General features: G+C 46.2%; 1 protein-coding gene across 2 annotated transcripts in view; it reads right to left on the reverse strand.

Moving 5' to 3' along the window:
* Nucleotides 1–24489, reverse strand: part of KIF11 (kinesin family member 11) — a 185904-nt gene that overhangs the window by 41716 nt on the left and 119699 nt on the right. For both annotated transcript variants that reach the window (XM_029609919.1, XM_029609918.1), the window contains exons 15-18: nt 15179–15351; nt 13773–13898; nt 13509–13667; nt 3862–4001 (exon numbers count right to left, since the gene is read on the reverse strand). In XM_029609919.1, coding sequence (XP_029465779.1) covers nt 3862–4001; nt 13509–13667; nt 13773–13898; nt 15179–15351 — 598 coding nt within the window. The remainder of the gene's footprint in view (nt 1–3861; nt 4002–13508; nt 13668–13772; nt 13899–15178; nt 15352–24489) is intronic.

The following is a 24489-nucleotide window of genomic DNA, read 5'->3' on the forward strand; positions in this document are numbered from 1 at the left end:
CCCTCTGTTCTCCACAGCTCCGTAGTTGTGGCCAGTGGTCCGTGAAAGAAACGTAACCAACCCCCGACCAGAGGTCCTAATGTCGAGGGTACAATCATACGGATTATACTCCCTTGCAGCCAGTCAAAACCCCATAGCGGGGCTCTGTTGGGGAGCCAACTGAGGTCTGGGGTCTGCTACTGTCTAAAGTGACCCCTAGAACCCACTTGCGGTGAATAAGCAAGCGAGGCCAGAGCGTAATATTTCCTATGGCGATAGAAGGAACTCCTGTCGCTCTGACACAAGGACTTCCTGGCAGAAGACGACGGAGGGTCCGATGTAGTGGCCGAGAGATGCTGGAAGGTCTCATGATGGTCCTTCAAATGAGCCACAGCATCTCTTACCTTGTCCCCAAACAGGTTCTCCCCAGCACAGGGCAAGTTCATGAGCTTCTCTTGGCCCTTCGGCTGGAGATCCAATGCTTGGAGCCACGTCATTCTAAGGGCACCAATGCCCGCCACTGCCACCCTAGCTGCTGTTTCAAACACATAGTAGGTGGAGCGCACCTTGTGTCCGACACACTCCAAGCCTTGCTGGGTGACTGCCAAGACCACTTCCTGCTGTTGCTGGGGGAGGCACTCCGACAACTCTTGAACCTGTTTCCAGAGATTACAAGTGTATTGGGTCATGTATAGCTGGTAGAAAGCAATCTGGGCAATCAGCACAGCGCCCTGGTACACCTTCCTACCTAAGGCATCCAATGTCCAGTGCTCCTGACCCGAAGGCGAGAGTATGGGAATGCTTGGCTTTTTTGAGGGCAGACTCCACCACCACTAACTGGTGCAAGAGCTGATGTCACTCAAACCCCAGGCCTGCTGTACCAAGTAGACCGTATCTGCCTTCCGGTTCACTGGAGGCACCAAGATGGGGTGCTCTAAATCCTAAGGCATAATTCCTTAAAAATGTCATGGATGGGGATAGCCACAACCTCCTTTGGGGCATCAATGAACTGTAAACTTGTGGCGGGCATCCTCCTCCATAAGGAGCTGGAAAGGAATGGATTCTGCAATAGCCCACACAAAGCCCACAAAAAAGTTAGATCCTGCAGTGGGGACAGACTCCTCTCATCTGGAGGAGACTGGTCAGAGATAAGGTCTCCTGAGTCATCTGAAGACGACTCTGAAGTATCATCCCCAGGGATCATATGAAGCATCCTCCTCGATAAAGTCCCCTGGGGACCCTCGTGGAGGATCCCTGCCCAAGCCCCTCGGCTTTGGCACTAAGGCATTGGTGGCACCAAAGACATCGACATCTGTGGACCTGGGATTGGCCTGGGCAAAACTGGGCCTGACATGAGTCTCCAACTGTGCCCTACTGGTAGGAGGGGGAGAGGGGGCCAGGGCAAGAAAGGAAATAAATCTTTATCCTAAATCCAAGGATGGTAGCCCCCCTGGTGCTGGAACTGTTCCACTGAAGGAAGGAGCGAGTGCTTTCACTTTGGGAGCTGCTTCCATTCTGCACATCCTCTTAGAAGAGAAGGGGATGCTGATCCAGGACCTTGCTCAGTTGAGGGAGAGAGTAAATTCATCTCAGGAAGCACCCCTTAATAGATTCTGCCTATGGGACCTCAGGCCACAGCACGGGAGACTTGTCCATCTGCTGGAGACAGAATACTGGCAGGATGGTGTCAGCATGGAGGTATACGAGGAGTAACATCAGAAGGCCTATTAATCTCTGTCTCCATCTGCTGGTTGACATGCAAAAACTGTTGGTCTGGACTGGTCTGACTGGATGAAGAGGAAAGTGAAATTACTACTTAGCTGATAATTTCCTTTCCTTTAATACAGTCTAGTGGGTTATGAACACCCATCAGCAGATGGAGACAGATCAACAGGCTCGCTTGTCATTCTTATACTTCCCTGACACCAGCCAGCTATTATTCCTCTAACAAGCTAACAATGGACAAGTTTAATACCAATGATCAACCAAATTAAGAAAAAGCAGAAACTGAGAAAATTCAACAGCAAACCAGCGCAAGGAGCAGATCGCTAATGGTATTGATCGCTATCGCGCAAAAGAAGCACTCTGACCGTAGAAAGTCATCTTTCATTACAAGTGCATGTACAGTCCTCGAATTAAGGAGTATATTTACCCACACTATATTGAGTGTGCTATAACAGCCAAGACATTTAATGTACAATCCATGCTCAAGAGTGATTCCTTGAGGAAGATATCTAATTCGAAACATTGCAGTGTCGGGATTATGACACTTGCCGCATGAAATTTCATATACACCACCTTGGCGTCATAACAGTGAGTTGTTATTGGTATAACATTGTGCTTGCTTCCAGTATACCATTATCAACTCCCACAACAGTGGATTTATGCTGAATTGTCAAGATAGCCAAAAAAAAGCAATTGTTTTGGCATCCTGTCTCTCTGGGGTCTCAGATGATTATACAAACATTCTAACAACCAGATCGTTGGAGTTAGAGATTGAAATAAGTAGCCAATTAGGCATCTCTTAGCCTTAATGTGGCACTATATGAGGTTTCCCCAGTCTGACCATATACAATCATTTGAGCTAAACTAGTTTGCATATTATTGATATTTGAAGTGTTTAGCATTGACTGGACTTTTGTTTTGAGTATGGAGACAGAATACTAGCAGGCTGGTGTTAGCAGAGATATGTAAGGAGTGACATCAGCAAGCCTGTTGACCTGTCTCTCTGCTGGTAGGTGTGCATAGCCACTGGTTTGATTGGATGAAGAGGAACATACTATTTTCTCATCTGTCTTCTGAATCCTTTCTTGGTTTTTCTTTCCATTTTATCTTTCCTCGCTTATCTCCCCCATTCCCTTCTACCTCTTGCAAACTTAAGTTCTCATTTTACTCTTCGCCACCATTTTTCTGCTGCCCAATGACTACTCTGCATCTCATTTTGTCCATATCAGGCACTTCTTCCCCTCTCACTCTCTCATATGTATTTCCCTCTCCTATCCTTTTCACATTCTCACTCAACTTACTGTTGCCTTTCCACCTCTCCAATCCCCCCCCCCCCCCCTCGGCTCTCGCCTTCTTCAAAGATGTCTCAGTGAGCCAGAGTCTCCCATCTTCCCTTTCTCTGTCTCATCTTTCTATCTCCCCTCCTTGCTCCCCCCTCGCCCCCAGCAATCCTCTCCCACCAGAGATGTGGCCGACAACCTGCACATGTGCTCACTGTCCCTGTGGCAATCCTGCCACCTCATCGACACACAGTATCTGTGCTGGTTTTCAAATTCAGCAAAGTAGAAGGAGCTGCATAACTGCTGCAGGTACATTATATGTACACGCATTGTCAGCCTCATCCTGTGCTACAGGAGACTTACTGAGGCTGGCAGGGGAATACTAGGGATCACTAGTCAAAGTCACCCTTACTATTAAAGTGGATCCCAGCTGCAAAAAGTGGCGAAGTAGTGGAGCAGAGCAGCAGTAGGCTAAGAACCAAGAAAACTAGGAATCAAGTCTTACTGATGCTCTTGTGACCTTGGGCACGTCATTTCATTCTCCATTGCATCAGGTACTTAGATTCTAAGCCCTCTGAGGATGGAGAAAGGTCGACAATACCTGAACGCAACTTGCCTTGAGCCAATAATGAAAAGCCATGAGCTAAAGCTAAATAAAGGAGGAACACAATAGTAGCAGAAAAGATGAGCTGAGGCGGCCACTCTTTGGCGTACCTCAATAACATTTCAAGTGCCCCTAGGGATACGCATACCTTTAGACGAAAAGCAAATGAGCTAAAAAAAGATTCATATAGCATTTCTGTTGAGATAAAAATGAAAAAATATCCATCTATAAACTTTGATCCTGTGTTTGTGTATATATGTGCAAATTTCTTACATTTGAATGTCTTCCTGTAAAACGTTATAGGATTCTTGCAGCTTTTCTCCCTTCATAAGGATGCTACTGAAGTTCTCTCTGGTCTTGGAAGTCAAACTGTTCAATTGATTTTGAAGGGAAGAGATGATCTTTGCCATATCCTAAACACACCAAAAGAATTAATGACAGGATGATCTTTATATTTTAACTAGGTTCAGCAGATATTTTAAAAATTCATAACATTTGCAACAAAGTCCAATTGAGACAACTCTAAACCTGCAATGGAAACTCTAAAGGACACAAAGTTAAAATGCTCTGGGAGAATGAATCTCACTCAGGTAACATATAGAAACATTTTGAAACAAAGAAAATAAAAGTGCTCTCCTCCAATACTTAAGAGTTTTGTTTCATGCAGCCTGCTCTCCTGACACCAAATAAGGAGCAGATGTGTGTGCATAGTTGTGTAACAATTCCCCACCTGGAAACATGGAGCTTTTCTTGGTGTACTCAGCTACAAATCTTTTGGGGGAGGAAAGGAATTTTCTTAATATGCAGATGGATAAGCACTACCTTTTCCTGCTATACAGCTCCAGGTGTAATCCGAATAACTATTATACATTCAATTTCCCAATATAAAATAAATTCCACACTGCAAATATATACAATTAACCTCTCCCCCCCCCATAAAAAATGCCATAATAAAAAGCACGAGAACCAGTCCTGTGTCTCAGGTCATAGCACTGTATGATGCAGTACGGAAATTCCAGGTTCAGAGACCCTGCAGGGGTTGGGCATACAGTGGTGGAGATAGTTCTTCAGGCCCAGATATGGAGGGAAGACCGCTATTGCAGTAACTCCTGCCAGTCAATGAGCCACACTAAGTATGCACCTCAGAAGGCACTCCACCAGCCCTCGAGCTAGTGAGCATGCTGCAACAGACAGAAGGTGCGAACGATTGCAGAGGAGAGAAAAATGCTAGTTGGACTATCACCACCTCCCGCAAAAGAAACCAAAATGAAAATATATACTCATTTTGGAGTTAGTGTATATTTAGTGACTCCCCAACTTCCTTACTGTCCATGCCAGACAAGTGGACAGAAAAAGAAAAGCTCAGAGCCGACTGCCCTCACCCTATAAGGGTTTGGTGCCATCTTCAGTTCTTCCGTATTTCTTTCTCCAGCAGATGGGGCAGACAAGTGGACCGGTGCTGCTCCTGGGAGCAGTGGAGCATAGGCAGCGTCTTGGAGGCACCATAGGAGATGGGTCTGGTGGGACAAACTCCCCTTCTCCCTTGGGAATTGGCTCAGTTGGGATCTGAGCTCCTACATAAAGTGATCCCTAGTAACTCCTGCTGCCAGACTCACCAAGGTAATAGACAGAACATTCTTCCTCTATTCTGGCAGAGCATCAGGTAGGATATAAAGTTTATTTAAAAAAAATAAATAAAAAGTTTGCAACAGAACCTTTGCTCTGGACTGCCTGCAAGTCTCTTGTGGTGCTGTGCTTGATTTAGACTCAGTCAAGGAATTTGAGATGATCACTCTCCCATCCACTCCCTCCACTTGTTTCGGCGGTAAATAAAGGAGGCAGTGCGTCACAAGTCAGTCACAGTGGCTCAGCCTGTCAGCAGGTGCATTCTGTGGTGGGTCAACACTCTATCAAGTGCAAAACTGGGGAGGAGGGGGGGAAGACGCCTCCCCCCCCCCCTCCAAAATCCCCTATGGTGAAAAGCAGCACCGTAGTGCACATGAATCAGGGGACTGGTTGATATTCCCCTTTTGGCAAGTGCAACAGAGATTTCATTGCTGTTTCATGCCAAAAATAAATTAAAAATCAAACATGCCCATGTTCTTTACCTCCCTCTTCCCTCCAATAGTTGAACAAGGAAGTTCCATGGGGGCTACACATACAGTGGTTTGCAAAAGTATTAGCCACCTAAAAAGTCAGCAGATTTGTTATTACAAATAACATTGTTCCAGACATTATGTTTACTGCAGACCAATATGTTCTTAAACTAAATTTTCAAAGTCTAAATTCATCATTTATCATTTTTTGTAAGAAAATTAAAAACTGAAAAAATGCTGCTTGCATATGTATTTAAACCCTTCAAACTAGTGCTTGGTAGAACCACCTTTTACTGCAGTAACAGCTTTACGTCCGTTGGGGTAAGTTTCTACCAGCTTTGCTCACTGTTTGGGCGTGATTTTTGCCCATTCTTCCTGGCAAATTTGCTCCAGGTTGTGCAGTAATTTTCAAATAGTGCCACAGACTCTCGATTGGATTGACTTGGCCATTGTAGAACATTCACGTTTTTGTTGTTCAACCACTCCTCTTGTTGGTTTGGCCTTGTGCTTGGGATCATTGTTCTGCTGAAAGGTGAACTTTCTCCCAAGTTTTAGCTTTTCCGCAGACTGAAGCAGGCTTTCTTGCGGTATCCTATGCTGCACAACCCATCCTCGTCCTTCAAAATTTTAACAAGATGCTCAGTCCCTGATGAGGAAAAGCAACCCCACAACATGATGCTGCTACCCCCATCCTTTACTGTTGGGATATTTGCTAAGGAATGGACAGTGTTAAGATTTATGCCACACATAGCATTTTGAATTTTGACCAAAAAGCTCCATTTTTGTCCCATCTGACCACAAACCCTTATCCCACATTTTAGCTGGGTCACTCTGATGCTTTCTGGCAAACTCCAGACGTGCTTTGATGCTTTTCTTCAGTTATAGCTTCTTTCTAGCCACCCTCCCATGCAGGCCAGTCGTATGCAGAGCTCTTGATGTGGATGACTGGTGCACCTCCATGCCGGTCTCAGCTACTAAATTCTGTAGCGCCTTCAAGGCGACTGTTGGCCTCACAAGTCACCTCCTTGCTCAGACGCTGAGTTATGGGGGACGGCCTTGTCTGGGTGGTATGATGTAGTTTCCATTTCCTCACACTTGATCCACAGTGCTCACTGGAATATCCAAGCACTTGGATATTATTCTGTAGCCTTTTCCTATCTTGTGCATGTCTATAACTATCTTTATTTTCCTTAGAACATTCTTTGGTCTTCATTTTCACAGCTTTCCTTCAGATTCAGTCTGACCAATGGTACTGGAGTTAAGGGGTTTTTTATCCAGAAAAGCTGACTTTTTGATTTACAGGTAGAAGCCAGTTGAAAGATATTGCTTTGACAATTGGCTTACATCTATGTAAACTTGGAACTTCCCAGCACAGGGGTTGAATACTTATGCAAGCAGCATTTTTCAGTTATTAATTTTATTTTACAAAAAATGCAGAGAAATAATGAATAGTGACTTTAAAAATGTGCTTTAAGAGCATACTGGTTGGCAATAAACATTCTATCTGGAATAATCTGTGTGTCATTTATAATCCATGCAACCGCCACCTCTCAAAAGCCAGGCAGCAAGACAGAAGCGATCCGCCCTATCCGAAAATATGGGGCCTTGATGCAGCAACCCCTGCAAGTGGCCTAGACACAGCAGCCCGTCCTGTGCCAGATGAACCAGATCCGCGAACCACAGGCACTGCAGCCACTCTGGCGCTACCAGCACCACCACCTCTGGATGAATCTCTATCCACCTGAGGACCCTCGCTATGAGAGGCCATGGAGGAAAAAACAAAGAAGGACTCCAGAAGGCCACGGGCACACCAGAGCATCGAGGCCCACCATCCTGGTCTCCCTCAATTGACTGAAGAACCGTTCTGTCTTGGCATTGGCTCTTGTTGCCATGAGGTCCAGCTAAGGGGTTCCCCAGCGAACACAGATGAGATCTCAGGCCTCCGGGGACAGTTCCCACTCCTCCAGGTCCAACTGCTGTCGGCTGAGATAGTCCGCTTGGATGTCCACGCCTGCCACATGAGAAGCCACAATGCCCTCGAGATGGAGTTCTGCCCACTCGAACAACAGCTGAGCCTCCTGAGCCACAGCAGGGCTCCTAGTTCCCCACTGGCGGTTGATGTAGGCCACAGTCGTTGCATTCTCCGAAAACACTTTCACCATCCGACTGCAGACCAACAGAAGAAACTCCTGAAGGGCTCTGAACTGCTCGGGTCTCCAACCGGTTCATGGACCACGACTGCTCCGAGATCGACCAGAGGCCTTGCACAGATCTGCCCAGGCATACCACCCTCCAGCCCCGGACACTAGCATCCGTGGTCACCACCACCCAATCTGGGACTTAGAGGCGCACTCCCATCTCCAGATTGCTCCATGACATCAACCACGCCAGAGAGGATCTGGCTTCCTTTGGAAGAGGCAGATGAAGAAAATACTTCTCCGAAAGCGGACTCCATCAGGATAAAGCCTTTGCGCATATGCGTCCCCTGCAAAATGCCCAAGGAACCAGTTCCATCGTCAAGGCCATTGACCCCAGGACCTGCAAATAGTCCCAGACTTTAGGAACAGGAAGGCACAGCAACAGAGCCACCTAAGATTGGAGCTTGGCCACTCTGTTGGCAGTGAGAAACACCATTCCTTGTTGAGTGTTGAATCGGGCTCCCAAGTATTCCAGGACTTGAGAAGGCATCAAGTGACTCTGACAAGTTCATGATCCAACCCAGCGACTAAAATAGTCTGGACACGAAGCACCGACTGTGAGCACTCCTCCAGTGATACGGGTGTACCAGAATCCCGTCCTGTCTTAGGGCTGCTGTGACAACGACCATCACCTTTGTGAAGGTACTAGGAGCTGTGGCAAGTCCAAATGGAAGGGATGGAAACTGGAAATGCTGGCCCAGCACATTGAAGCGAAGAAACTTCTGATGGTCCTGCAGAATGGGGATGTGGAGATAGGCCTCGGTGACATCCAGGGATGCCAAGAACTCCCCTTTCCGGACCGCCACTATCACGGTCCACACAGTCTCCATCCAGAATCGAGGCACCTTTAAACTCCTGTTGACCTTTTGGAGGGCTAGAATTGGTCGAAAGGTTCCTTCCTTCTTTCTTTGGGACCACAAAATAGATGGAATACCTCCCTTGTCCCTGTTCGAGACAGGAACCGGTATTACGGCTTGCAGGCTTAACAACCTTTGGAGTGTCTTCTCACTTGCTTCGGGAAAGACAGGCAACTACAGAAAAACAGATCTAAGAGGCTGAGAAAACTCTACGGCGTAACCTTCCCTGATGACCAGTAGAAACCACTGGTCGGAAGTGAGCTTGGTTCATTCCTCGTAAAACAGGGACAACCTGCCCCCTATTGCTATGGGCGAGGAGAGGACCGGCCTGACTTTATTGGGAAGATTTAAACACTCCCTGGTCCGGAGGCGAACCCACCTCTAGAAGACTTGCCGGAACTCCAAAAGGACTGCTGCCTATCAGAGGACTAACGTGACGTCGAGGAGCCAGTTGGTCTGTCAGGATGGAAACGCTGCACCTCCCGGAACAGAGGACAAGCGGAGAAAGGCTTTTGCACAGTCTTCTTATCCTCTGATAGTCTGTTACCTTGGTCCCCCCAAAAGCCTTCATGAGGTGGTCGAGGTCCTCCCCGAACAGAAGCTTGCCTTTGAAGGGGAGATTACATAGCTATGAGTTGGATGAAGGATCCGCCGACCAATTGCGAAGCCACAATAGCAGTCTGGCTGCCACCACTGAAACCATGCCTCGTGCCATGGTGCGCACGAGATCATATAAGGCATCAGCCACATAAGCCACACCTGCCTCCAGACGGGTTGCCTGGAGTGGATACAACACCTCAGAGGAGGCCTGTTCCTGGGGCTTCTGAATCCAAACACGAACAAGCGCACTGCATCAAACTGGCATAGACTGCGGCTCGTAGCCCCAAGGTGGATACCTCAAACGCCGGCTTTAGCTGCACTTCCAGCTTATGATCCTGAATGTCCCGTAGAGCTGCTGCTCCAGCCACCGGGATGGTGGTTTTCCTGGTGACCGCGGACACGGCAGCATCCACTTTCAGAATCTTTAAGGTATCCAAATGATCCTGTAGGGGCGGCTACAGTTTCAACATTGCTCTTCCCACCTTCAACCCAGAGTCCGGGGAATCCCATTCCCAACTGATCAGTTTCTGGATCTTCTTTGGAATGGGGGAAGGTGCTAGGAGGTCTTCGCAGACCATCCAAAACAGGATTAACCCCCTCATTATCTGACTCCTCCAGGGATAGCTTAACCCCGAAGTCCTCCAGCACCTGGGGAATAAGAGGGCCCAACTCCTCCCTTCTTGAAGAGGCAAACCACCTGAGGGTTGTCACCCTCTATTTCGGGCCCCTCAAAGGCCCCAACCTCATCCCTCGGGTCCTTCAGATCTGGGGGTGCCCCCCATCCAGATCAGACGCTGGAGACAAGCGCCTGAGAGTCCTCAGAGTCCTTGGCATCTGTAGCTAGGCACAGAGGGTGAGGCCCCAGAGGCTGCGCCCGTGACCCCCTCGGCCTCTGGGCTGAGTCAGCTGGGCAGTCTCAAGCATCTTTTCCCCGCTTCCCTAGCCAGGAAAGCCTCATGCAGCAGGACGACAAATTCAGGTGAGAATTCCCTCGGGTCCCTCCAGGCTGTCTGGCCCTGACCCAGACTGCTCCTCTATCCTCTATTGCACCTTAGGGGACAGAGGAGGGGATTTCCCGGAGCCCCAAGGCTGCACCCCCCCTCCCTTTGTCCCCCTCCCCCGAGGATGGACTAGACTGAGGCCCCCCTTTTACCGCCGACCGAGAGGACCTCCATGGTCTTGAAGGCCTGTCAGAAGCCCACCTGCACAGCCCGTGCAGAAGAGAGTGCTTTGAGACAAGCAGACCATGTGCCACAGGCTCGACAGGCCTCCACAAGCAGCCTGTCAGTCATCGGGCCTGCAAACGGAGCTCTGCGTGCCGAAATCGTGGGGGGAGGGGCTCACCACGTGGCTGCTGGAAGCAGGAAAACCGACCGCAACGCCGCACAAGTCCCCACCGGCGCGAAAAAAAAATAAAGGTACTGCAGCCACGGGAAACACTCGCGCGGCCTGCGCTGAAAAGGGCAACGGGAGGGGGGGCGATTTCCCCCACCCGGAGGAACTCTCCCACCTTCTGTGAACTGCTGCTCCTCCGCTACTGAGGCTGATTCCTCCCGGGCTGGCTCCCGACGATCCCGCTGCGAAGCCTGACTGTAAGGCAGCTCAGACTCACTGCCTGAGCTGCCGCTGCTGCTCCTCTCTCTAAGTCTATTTTATTTATTTATTTTTTAAAGGGGCGGCACCAAGTAGCCCAAATACACCCAGGTATTAAATAAAAAAATCACCCCCATAGTGGGATATTTCCCTGAGACCCAAGGCTTGTAGGGGAGGCATTGGGCCCCCACTGAGGGAGTCAGTCCCCTGGTTTTCAGTAGTCCCGGAGTTGCAGACTAAAACCAGCCAGGGGTATCCAACTCCCCCCCCCCCCCCAATTCGCCTGGCTCAACCCGAGGGATGGCCCTTGACAGGAACCTGACAACCTTGGGGAGCAGAAAAAGGCAAACCTCCAAACCAAAGATCAGTCAAGACTGCAGGTAACACGTCCACCATTTGTTGGAGGCAGAGAAATACTGAGGACTGCGGGTGGCACACTCTGTTATGTAGCAGTGCCCAAAGTTTTGTTCTCTGCCTCCATCTGCTGGTACGAATGAATAAAATCCAGTTGTCTGGACTGATCTGGGTATGGTCAGGAAACATTACTTTGAATTTGGTCTCCTTTTTCCACAAGGAATACATTTTGTGGTGTTTCCCAAATATTGGAAGACAGCATGGACAGGATGTCTCAGCAACTCTTTTGGACCATTGAGGTATTTCAGGAAACCAAGTAAAGGCATCAAACTTTTCTATAACCTCAATAGAAAATATATGGTCTCTTCCTTCCCAGTTTTCATGCAGAGGTTGACAATCCTGTGGAGAATACTTTTTTCTGTTGCAGAGGGGGCTCTAAAGGGTGACCTGAGCAGTCACCCACTGTTAGAGCTATTAAAGAAACATTCCATGCACCAAGTATCCTTAATTTATTTAAGGACATATACACCGAGCCATAAACAAAACTTTCAGGGCAGTTTACATTGAAAGCATCCATAAAAAAAAACCCAAAAAAAACAAAAACCCCCAAGAAAATCACCTGCTTCATTGCTAAACCCTTTACCTCTGCAACCCCACCCACTCAAACACTAGGAAACAGGAAAGACTTAAAATGTTTCAGTACATTCTGCACTGCAATTGGTAATATATTCCACAGCTAGACTCCAAATATTTATATATTGAACAGTTAAGGAGTGTCTATATTGTGCCAGCCTGGAACAGCACCAATCTTTCTAAGACTAAGGTCGTGAGACACCAGCTTTGTTTCCTAGATCTGCATCGCCACCTTAAATCTCAGCTGACCAAAAGACTCAGGGTGCCTGCCACTACCGGGGTGAAAGGAAAGGACTCTATGCTTGAACCTTAGCACCAGAGTTTCTCAAGCAAATGTCAGTGAAATTCATCTTTCCAACTCAAACAATGTGGATGACAATGCATTCTGAACACTTTTGAAGAACAAATTGCTGATTTTGCCTTGGTCCTGGAAAGACCAATATGGCATGGCCTCCACTAAGAGGCAGGCCTCATACACTAAAATTATTGCTTTTCGCTCGAGTCTTTGGAATTCTTGTTCAGACTTCAGCAGATAGATTTAGATCAACTTTCAGGGCTATCCTCCAGGTGAGGTGTTAAAGAGACTGAACCCTTAGAGGAGGCTGGGCCACCAGCATACCCATGGTCAGCTTGCTGGACCGTGTAGGATCTCAGATCAGCTTCTTCGAGCTGGGCTTATAGTCATCAGATAATATAGCAAGAAAGCACAGAGCTTTCCAGCAATGTCAGACTGGGCTGGGCAAAGAAAATGAAAATGAAACTGAAAAGCACGTTAGAAAATCTCCTTACACATACGGGGGTAAATGCGTGTATATTATGCAGGCAAAAATCTCCACTCATATTTTTAAAGTTAAATGTAAGCATGCTAGTATAGTAGTTGCAAGCTACTTAGCTGGATAAATTCTAATTTATCCGACTTAAGTCTTGACAGCACTTATCTGGACAAGTTCCAACTTCTCTGGACAAGTAGTAGCAGAGACGCTACTTAGCTGGACAAGTCTAGAAAGTGCTACTTGTCCAGATAAACACTGCTTTTTAGACTTAGACGGATAAGTCTTCAAATGCTACTCAGCCAGATAAATTGGAATTTATCTAGATAAGTGCAATATGTATTTACACTTTTTTTTTTTTTTACACACATACAAGCACATGTTGAAGGATACATTTGCACATAGTTTATAACTTGCATATATCATATATGCACAGGTTATAAAATACAGGAGCAGATTTTCACATTCCTATATATGCACTTATATGGAGGCATGCACAGTTATTTGAAAGTTATCCTCTCTGTACCAGAAAGCTCTGGAAAGTTTTGCTCAGTGCCACAACTCCTCTTGTGTGACTGATGAACCAACTTTGAGTACTTGTACTTTTCTTATAATAGATATAAACCAAAAGTGGTTTGATTTTATAGGGGTTTCAGGAATGCTCACTCTGCAGTAGCAAGATTAAGAAAAAGCTTGATGTCTTTGGAGTAGTTAAGACAAGAAGGGGGACCCACTTTGGATCAATCTTAAAAATAGAAGGGAAAAATTCATGTTTAATTGATGGGCCACCAAACAATATAATATAGAATGTCTGCATACCTCAGAATGAATTCTTTCTGCTTCCTTCAGTTCTTCCCTTACATTTTCATATTCAGACTGAAGTGCAGCCAGTTGAGAGACTGAGTCTTTCCATAAAGAATTCAGATGTACAGAATGGTTTGTGAAAAACACATTCATTTCCTCCTTATGATCTTCCATCTGAGGTAAACAAGCATCATTTTTTTAAAATTAGGTTTGTGCAATTCAGCTGTTCCATTATATGGAGATGAGAAAAAACACAAAAAAAGTTACCATTCATCTCACCTTATCTGCTAAGGCAGAAAAGCTCTGCATGTTCTGCTTCAGGTGCGAGTTCAGGTCCAGCACGCTTACCACGATAGGCAAGAACTGATTTCTGAATGCTCTCTCCAAGCCAAATCTATGATCCTCCTAAGCAGAAAGGAAGTGAAAAGCAGGCAGGATTAAACACAAATTTAGCCTGCGAGGGAAGAAACACCCTGGTCATAAACAAGTACAAGTGCTCAGAAACAGAGCAACATGGGTTTGGTTACGTTGCTAGCTTTTGTACTTTCAAAAACTATAACTGGTAGTATTCATAAAAAGGCACCTTTGTTAAGACGATGTCAGCATTATGCCTCCTTTGAAGATTAGTATTTATCCATTAAAAAGATATTTTAAAAAACATGGATTTATAATCATATATTTGATTTATATTCTGCTTTTCAAGTGCTTCAAAGCAGATTACATTCAGGTACTGTAGGAATCTCCCTATCCCCAGAATGCTTACAATATTAGTCTGTACCTGAGGCAATGGAGGATCGTTTCCCAAGGCTACAAGAAGTGGCAGTGGGATTTGAACCATGGTTTCTTTGGTTCGTAGCCCACTGCTATAACTGCTACTCCACTGTCTTTATCTGCTAACTCCAGTTCACTCAGCTGACATGTTCTGTTCCTATTTTCTAAAGGTAGGCAAAACCTTTCCCAGAGATCCCTTTATGAAGGGGGTCTTAAGGGACATGCATTCCACATGCCTCACACGTGCCTGATTTTCAAAAACATTTACATGCACCAAACCTGGTATTATATGTATAAATGTACTTTCAGAAAATTGCCCCAAGAATTGTAGGCACAGAAGTGATGCTGCACAAACTTTCTGATTTCTGAAAGTATGCAGTAAATCTACTTGCAAAATTTACTAGCAAGTGTAAATGTGTGCATGGACTGGTTAATTTTCAAAACAAGCTTACATGTATAAGTCTGCTTTGAAAGGCTGGAATGAAGTTGGCATGTCCTTTCTACATGCAGTCTTTAGCCCTAAGTGCACTGTTATAAAATTATCCTCTGTACGTATTTTTTAAATTCTAACTAATACCCGACAACGGTGGTGTTTTGCTCTGTCCATTAATTTTGTGTGTGTCGGGGGGGGGGGGGGGGGGAAGATGTGGTGCACAGTAACTTGCTTCTTTCCTCCAAACTGCCATCCCACTCCACACCAACCTCTTCCTCTCTCCCTGAAGCCCATAATCCTGATTGTGTGCTGACTCAACGTGCAGTTTGGAGAGTTCCTTCTCAGAGCTGTCATGACCTAGGACGCAAGCAGCCCCCTCCTCTTTCCCTCAATGGTATTGTGGAACTCCTTTCTTAAACAGAAAAAGGGGGGGGGGGTGGCATTTTAAAAGTTTCAAAGAAAAATAAGCAGATTTACAAACCATCAGTTTTTGCAGGTTTTCCTTAGTCTCAGCAGACACACTCTCCTGTTTTAGAATCTCATTTAAGCCCTGGGATACATCCGAGCACACAGTTTCTTTAACAGAGGCAAAAAGAGCAACAACGGCTGAAGCAGCAACAGCACTTGCAGAAGAGTTAGCCGAGAGGAGGTCACCTGAAAAGCAAACGGTAAACTGGATTTCAGATATTCCTTGTCAAGTTGTGTGACAGGCCAAAGTATTACATGCACATGTCTACATTTATGGCCAGGCCTCAAGGGAAGAACTTCTACTTTGTAGGGTGGCTCAACATTTCATATCAAAAAGATGCTCAATGTGTTTGAAAGTATTTTTAAAAGCATCAAATTACCTGATTACATTATGAAAGGATTTATAAAACTCAGATCTTTTACTACCAGGACAATTCTATGCAATGCACAAAGCAGAATTTGCACAGAATTTACTTTTTCCTTCATAGGAGCATAAGCAATGTAAAGTGCTAGCGCCACATGGGAAAAGGTGGAGCAATTGTCTCTGCACAAAGATCTGGGCTCTGCAAGCCAGCAGAGAAGGAACTGATGCAGCTCTCCCTGAACAAGCCGCCAAGTTCTGTGAGCTGGCAGAACAAGTTGCTGGTGCAGCTGACTGAACTGAAAAGCAGGCTCTCCAAGTACCAGTAAGAGAACAGAAAAGGAGTAACTAATGAGAAGCCAGCCTAAGAACAGGAAATGTGAACAGGAAGGTGGGCTCAGCCTGTAATTGCCCGTATTGTAGACCCTCCAAATCATTTTGATTGGGCCTGGGAGAGAGAAACCTACCTTGTCAGTGAGATTGAGTGAGTTGGGAAGATCAAGTTTTTTTGGGAAGAACTAAGCCCAATTTTATAATTGTACAGAATTATTCTAAAAATTAAAATTCTACATTAAGTAGTAGCTTTTTCTGTATTGCATTGTCTTATTGCAACTCATCTCGCATTGAACATAAGTTGGAAGTCGCAGGTTATAAAAAATGTGGACAAAGTATGCAAAATTTTAAAATATTGTGCATGGAATGGAGAAAGTGTAGATGCTTACCTGTAACAGGTGTTCTCCTAGGACAGCAGGATGTTGGTCCTCACATGTGGGTGACATTCGATGGAGCCCGGCACGGAAAACTTTTGTCAAAATTTCTAAAAGCTTTGACCAGCATGCTGCTATCTGCGTATCCATGTGAGGTCCCCCTTCAGTCTCGTAACAGAAAAAATACAAGCAAAAAAATAAAACAAACCGGAAGGAGAACCCATCTCCATGGGGAGGCAGGCAGGATTCCTGCAGACTAACATGTTCCAGATGAGGAACTTCATGTCACAGGAACAAAGCAGCTCAAAGTGGGGACGCATGAGCTGCGCCAGGACAATGTTGAGGTCCCAAGATGCAAAAGGAGGTCGAAGAGGAAGCTTCAGATGGAGCAAACCCCTCATGAAAGCAACCTACTAAAGGCTGTACCGATATGGGCGTGCCAGCAACGCTTCAATGGTATGCACTCACAGCATGGAGATGGACCCTGACTGAGCTGGTTTGAAACCCAGACTCTGAAATATGCACAGGTAGTCCAACAGCTGGGAAAGGGGGCACAAGAATGGATCCAAGCTCTGTCCTGCACACCAGACGGAGAATGTCCTCCAGTTCAAGCTGTAGGACTTTCTGGTAGAAGAAGGTTTCCTCGAAGCCACCAGCACCTGAGACATACTGTCCGAGAGGGCCAAGGGCTGAAGGACTAGGCACTCAACATCCAAGCGAACAGGACCAGCACCCGGAAGTTCAGATGGTGCAGGGTGCCCTGGTTCTGCATGATCAGATCGGGCGCAGTCCCCAGATGGATGGAGGGGCCTTATCGACAGTTCCCACAGTAGAGGGAATCAGACCTGCCAGGGCCAAAAGGGCGCCATGAGGATCATGGTCCCTCTATCCTGTTGAAGCTTCACAGTTTTCAAGAGGAGTGTTCGCATATAGCAGACCTCTCCCCCAGTACAGGGAGAAGGCAAGGCAGGCCAAATGTCCATCCCCCGACAGGGAGGAGAACCTGCTCACCTTGTGATTGTATGGGGAGGCGAAGAGGTCCACATCTGGTGTACCCCACTGATGAAACAGTTTGGCCGCTATCTCTGGGTTGAGGGACCATTCCTGTGGCTGGTAGCAGCGACTCAGCCGATCCGCCAGCATGTTCAGAGTCCCAGGAAGGTACGTCGCTTGCAGCGACATTCCCTGTGATAAAGTCCAGGTCCACAACTGCACCACCTCATGACAGAGGAGGATTGAGCCCGTGCCTCCCTGTTTGTTGATATACCACATCGCCACTTGGTTGTCTGTGCGGATCAGGACTTCCTTGTGCGACAACTGGTCTCTGAACACCCATAAGGCGTAACAGATCACCAGAATCTCCAGAAAGTTTGACAGCAGGTTTCATGAGTCACACAAACACCCTGGTCAGCCAAGCAAGAGACCTCGGAGTTATAATTGATAACCAGCTAAATCTAAAAAAGTTCATCACCAACACAACCAAAGACTGCTTCTTCAAACTTCAGGTACTAAAAAGACTCAAACCGCTACTGTACTTTCAAGACTTCAGATCGGTACTCCAGGCCATTATATTCTCCAAATTAGATTACTGCAATTCCATTCTGCTAGGCCTTCCCGCCTCTTCCAGCAAACCGCTTCAGATGCTACAAAATTCGGCCGCTAGAATTTTAACAAACTCCAACAGAAGAGACCACATCACACCCATCCTAAAAAACCTGCACTGGCTCCCAGTAAACTTTAGAATTCTACACAAGTGTCTCACCATCATCCATAAAACCATTTACAACAGAACACCCATCGATATATACTACCCACTCACGCTGCACTTCTCTTCTAGACCCATCAGAGAAGCATACAAGGGCTCCCTACACACCCCCCCAGCCAAATCCACACATCTCTCATCCACCAAAGATCGAGCTTTCTCGACAGCGGCTCCAACCATCGGGAACTCCATGCCCCAGACCTTAGACAAGAACCTTGCATACTGACATTCAGAAAGAAACTCAAGACATGGCTATTTCTACAAGCCTTCCCTGATCGATGACCGCCCCAACTACAATAACTCGCCATGGTCTTCCAGTCGACGTACCCCATCCCTGACATGGCTTCTGACTATGTATTAATTAGTCCCAAGTTTTATGAACTGACACTATTTAGTCAGGAACATATGATATTATTACAGCCCTGAGTATATGATATTATTTATATATTTGATATTATCCAGTCCTGAGTACATATTATTATAATCCTGAATATATGACTAGAAATTATTTATTTCTGAGTTAGCCATGACTCTGGCTCTTCCTCCTCCCAGTTCATGTGCCCCTGTTTTATTGTAACTTTTGTTCACTTTGTTCTCTCTTCGCCTATTGTTCATGTTGATGTTAATGTTTTTGCACCATTGTTTCCTGTAAACCGATATGATTGGTATCATGAATGTCGGTATAAAAAAGCCCTAAATAAATAAAAATAAAATGAGCAGTCCAGAGACCCTGCATGTGGAGACCGTCCACATGGGCTCCCCACCCTGGAGGAGAGGAGTCTGGTGAGGATCACTTGAGGTAAAGCAGTTTGGAAAGGAATTCCCCTGCTCCAAATTGGAGGGTTTTTCCCACCAGGAGAGACACGCCCGCTGAGAGTTTTTCACTCAATGCACAATTAAACTCTGGAATTTGTTGCCAGAGGATGTGGTTAGTGCAGCTGTGTTTAAAAAAGGATTGGATAAGTTCTTGGAAGAGAAATCCATTACCTGCTATTAATTAAGTTGACTTAGAAAATAGCCACTGCTATTACTAGCAACAGTAGCATGGAATAGACAATTTTTGGGTACTTGCCAGGTTCTTACGGCCTGGATTGGCCACTGTTGGAAACAGGATGCTGGGCTTGATGGACCTTTGGTCTGACAGAGTATGGCATGTTCTTATTCCATGACTGCAATACAAGTCTCGAGGTCTTGAGAGGCCTGTCACCACTGTGACTGCAAGATCCATTGAGCCCTCTGGATGCACAAAAAGGCAAGAGGTGTGACATGGTAAGAAGCCACCATGTGGCCCAACAAATGGAGCAGAAGGCAGGAAGACATCCGCCAGCTGCTGCAGACGAAGGCAAGAGCCCGATCGCAGGGCACAAACACTTTTGCCCTTGTCTAGTCTGGCCCCTATGAAGTCCAGCTGAGGAGACGGGCAGAGGTGAGACTTTGGGTAGTTTATCACGAACACACACTCAGTGGCCCTGTGCGGGAATCATTCTTGATTAACCAGTCGTCTAGGTATGGGAAGACATGCACCGTGATGCCTGAGATACGCAGCCACCACCACCACCAGGCATCTGGTGAATTTGCTGGGGGCTGAGGCCAACCCAAAAGGCAGCACCTTGTACTGATAGTGAGCCTTCCCGACCACGAAGCAGAGGTATTTTCTGTGGCTGGGGAAAATGGCTTAGTGAGCATAAGCTTCCTTGAGATTGAGGGAGCAGAGCCAGTCTCCTCTTTAAAGGAGGGGAATCAGCGTACCCAGAGAGACCACCCTGAATTTCGAGAGAAACTTGTTTAACACCCCAAGGTCTAGGATGGGGTGCAAGCTGCCGGTCCTTTTTGGAATTAGAAAATACCTTGAATAGAACCCTCAGCCCTGCTTGGGGGTTGGGGGGGGAGGGGGCGGCAAGGAACCAGCTCAACAGTGACTGCTGCTAGAAGGGCAGATGGTTCGGTCTGAAGTATGACCTGTTGGGCAGACGAACTCCATGATGGACAGAGGGAAGAGGTCCCTGGGAGCCGATGAAGTTGAGACGGGACCCCTGACAGATAATGGTAAGGCCTCATCGGTCCAAAGTGACAACCTCCCAGCGATGGGCGAAGCCAATGAGCCTGTCTCCCACTGAGGAATCTGGTGTCAGGGGTGCACTTGACTGACTCATGCTCCCTCGCTGCCAGTCAAAAGCCCATAGCTGGGGCTTGCTATGGTGCCAGCTGGGAGTGGCCCCAGGAGCTAGTGCGTGGCGTGCAAGTCCAGAAAGCCAGAGGATAATACTTCCTCTGGCTATAGAAGGGTTTACGGGATCCCCGCCTGGAGGATTTCCTGGCTAAGGACAGGGCGTCAGAAGCACTAGCGGAGAGATATGTTGAAGGGTGTCATGGTGGTCTTTCAATTGCGATATTGCATCCCGGACTTTATCCCCAAAGAGGTTGTCACCTGTGCAGGGGAGGTCAGCTAGCTTCTCCTGTACCTCTGAGCGGAGGTCAGCAGCTCTCAGCCAGGCCATCCTATGGGCACCAATGCCCACCGCGGCTATGTGAGCTGCAGTTTCAAAGACATCTAGGTGGATCGCACCTCATGCTTGCCAGACTCTAAACCCAGCAGGACTATGGCAGAGAGTGCCTCCTGTTGCTGCTGAGGCAGACGCTCTGCGAGGTCCTGGACCTGCTTCCAGAGGTTCCGGTTGTAGTGAGTCATGTATAGCTGGTAGGTGGCAATACGGGCGAACAGCATAGCGCCCTGGAAGACCTGTCAAGGCATCGACCTCCCTATGTTCTCGCTCCGGGGGGGCAGAAGCATGGGTATGGGAGCGCCTGGCTTTCTTCAAGGCGGACTATGACCACCGACTGTTGGAGGAGGTGCTGCTTCTCAAACCCCACGGATTACTGCACCAAGTAGGTGGCATCTGCCTTCCTATTGACAAGGGAAATAGAGATTGGGTGCTCCCACATCCGGAGGAGGTCTTTGAAGATGTCATGGATGGGAACCACCACAATCTCCATAACAGCGAACTGGAGAACTTCCAGCATCCTGAGTGGCGCATCCTCCTCCGTGAGCAATTAGAAGGGGATAGCCTCAGCCATGGCACTGACCAACCCCCACGAAGGACAGATCTTCAGGGAGGCGACGGACACCTTTCCTCAGGTGGGGAGGGTTCCGCGAGGGGATCAGAGTCTCCATGGAATCATCCCCCCCAAGGATTGTAAGGCCCTTCCTCCTCACTAAAACCAGCATGGCGCTGATGAGGCCCGTGTGGGATATCAGCCCTGGGCTCCAATAGTTTTAGAGGCCTCGAGGGAATCAATGGCTCCCCTGGCATCAAGGGGGCCGGGGGGAACCCGTCAAGGGCTCGGGAATACGGCACTGGCCGCATCTTCCTCATTGGAACAGTCTCCCTCCCCAAGAGAGAATAAACAAACCTAACTAAAAACAATATGAAGTAGAAGAAATACTAACTGAAGTGCTGAAGATGAACATATCCTTTCTGAAAAGATAAAAGTAGTACTGCATATGATCTTACATTTAGCAGAGTAGGGTAGGTCCTGGACTGGTCTAGCTGCACTGAAGGAAAAGAAATCACCATTAGGTAAGAACAAATTTCTCCTTCCTCTTCATTCAGCCAGAGCAGTTCAGACACGAGATGTACCCAAGGTCTTCCTTCCATGAGTGGGAAACTGCCAAACCAGGTTTCAAGACCTCATAGCCAAAAGATGCTTCTTCTCTGGCTCAAATGCTGAGACCATGCTTTCCGAACAAATATAAAGACAAGGTTGCTGTCTTGCAAATCTCTACCAGCAAAACCAACTGACTCTCTGCCCATGAAACTGCTTGCACTCTAGCAGAATGTGTTCTCAAATATTTGGGCAACATAAGAACATAAGAAATTGCCATGCTGGGTCAGACCAATGGTCCATCAAGCCCAGCATCCTGTTTCCAACAGAGGCCAAACCAGGCCACAAGAACCTGGCAATTACCCAAAAACTAAGAAGATCCCGTGCTACTGATGCAATTAATAGCAGTGGCTATTCCCTAAGTAAACTTGATTATTAGCCGTTAATTGACTTCTCCACCAAGAACTTATCCAAACCTTTTTTGAACCCAGCTATACTAACTGCACTAACCACATCCTCTGGCAACAAATTCCAGAGCTTTATTGTGCGTTGAGTGAAAAAGAATTTTCTCCGATTAGTCTTAAATGTGCTACTTGCTAACTTCATGGAATGCCCCCTAGTCCTTTTATTATTCGAAAGTGTAAATAACCAAGTCACATCCACTCGTTCAAGACCTCTCATGATCTTAAAGACCTCTATCATATCCACCCTCAGCTGTCTCTTCTCCAAACTGAACAGCCCTAACCCTCTTCAGCCTTTCCTCATAGGGGAGCTGTTCCATCCCCTTTATCATTTTGGTTGCCCTTCTCTGTACTTTCTCCATCGCAACAATATATTTTTTGAGATGCGGCGAACAGAATTGTACACAGTATTCAAGGTGCGGTCTCACCATGGAGCGATATAGAGGCATTATGACATTTTCCTTTCTATTAGCTATTCCCTTCCTAATAATTCCTAACATTGTTTGCTTTTTTGACTGCTGCAGCACACTGAACAGTCGATTTTAGAGTATTATCCACTATGATGCTTAGATCTTTTTCCTGGGTGGTAGCTCCTAATATGGAACCTAACATCGTGTAACTACAGCAAGGGTTATTTTCCCTATATGCAACACCTTGCACTTGTCCACATTAAATTTCACCTGCCATTTGGATGCCCAATCTTCCAGTCTTACAAGGCCCTCCTATAATGTATCACAGTCTGCTTGTGATTTAACTACTCTGAACAATTTTGTATCATCCGCAAATTTGATAACCTCACTCGTAATCCTTTCCAGATCATTTATATATATATTGAAAAGCACCGGTCCAAGTACAGATCCCTGAGGCACTCCACTGTTTACCCTTTTCCACGGAGAAAACTGACCATTTAATCCTACTCTCTGTTTCCTGTCTTTTAACCAGTTTGTAACCCACGAAAGGACATCTCCTCCTATCCCATGACTCTCTAGTTTTCGTAGAAGCCTCTCATGAGGTACTTTGTCAAACACCTTCTGAAAATCCAAATACCGGTTCACCTTTATCCACATGTTTATTAACCCTTTCAAAAAAATGAAGCAGATTTGTTAGGCAAGACTTCCCTTGGGTAAATCCATGTTGACTGTTCCATTAAATCATGTCTTTCTATATGCGCTACGATTTTGATCTTGAGAATAGTTTCCACTATTTTTCCTGGCACTGAAGTCAGGCTCACTGGTCTATAGTTACCTGGATTGCCCCTGGAGCCTTTTTTAAATATTGGGGTTACATTGGCCAGTCTTCAGGTACAATGGATGATTTTAATGATAAGTTACAAATTTTAACTAATAGATCAGAAATTTCATTTTTGAGTTCCTTCAGTACCCTAGGATGCATACCATCCAGGCCAGGTGATTTGCTACTCTTTAGTTTGTCATCTGGCCTACTACATCTTCCAGGTTCACAGTGATTTCATTCAGTTTGTCTTACTCATCGCTGAAAACCATCTCCAGAATTGGTATCTCCCCAACATCCTCATTAGTAAACATGGAAGGAAAGAATTCATTTAGCCTTTCTGCAATGGCCTTATCTTCCCTAAGAGCCCCTTTAACCCCTTGGTCATCTAATGGTCCAACCGACTCCCTCACAGGTTTCTTGCTTTGGATATATTTTTTAAAAAGTTTTTATTATGAGTTTTTGCCTCTATGGCCAACTTCATTTCAAATTCTCTCTTCGCCTGTCTTATCAATGTTTTACACTTAGCTTGACAATGCTTATGTTTTATCCTATTTTCTTCAGATGGATCCTTCTTCCAATTTTTGAAGGATGATTTTTTCGCTAAAATAGCCTCTTTCAACCTCACCTTTTAACCAAGACTGTAATCGTTTTGCCTTCCTTCCACCTTTCTTATTGCATGGAATACATATGGACTGCACCTCTTGAATTGTATTTTTAAACAATGTCCAAGCCTGTTGAACACTTAACCTTGGCAGCTGCACCTTTCAGTTTTTTTCTATTTTCCTCATTTTATCAAAGTTTCCCTTTTGAAAGTTTAGTGTTAGACCTGCAGATTTACTTATTGGAAAATTAGTTCTTACCTGTTAATTTTCATTCCTGAGTACCACGGATCAGTCCAGACAGTGGGTTGAGGCTCCTTTCCAGCAGGTGGAGACAGACTAAAACTGAAAGGATATCCTATATGAGGATAGAGCCTATCCTGTAATCCTTCAATATAATTATTGTCAAAGCAGAAAAATAACAAAACCCAAGTAGGATCAAGCAAGTAACCATAAAGCTCAATAGAGCAACTATAGAACAATAAGACAAACATGGTATACCTATACGCTCTTGCATATACTTGGTAGGAAAAAATGACCAAGGCTTCCGGGTGTAATTGCTCAGTATTCTTGCACAACACAGGGAGTAATAGAATCT

Source organism: Rhinatrema bivittatum, chromosome 7 (genome assembly GCF_901001135.1).
Source record: "Rhinatrema bivittatum chromosome 7, aRhiBiv1.1, whole genome shotgun sequence".
In the NCBI taxonomy this organism is placed as follows: Eukaryota; Metazoa; Chordata; class Amphibia; order Gymnophiona; family Rhinatrematidae; genus Rhinatrema; species Rhinatrema bivittatum.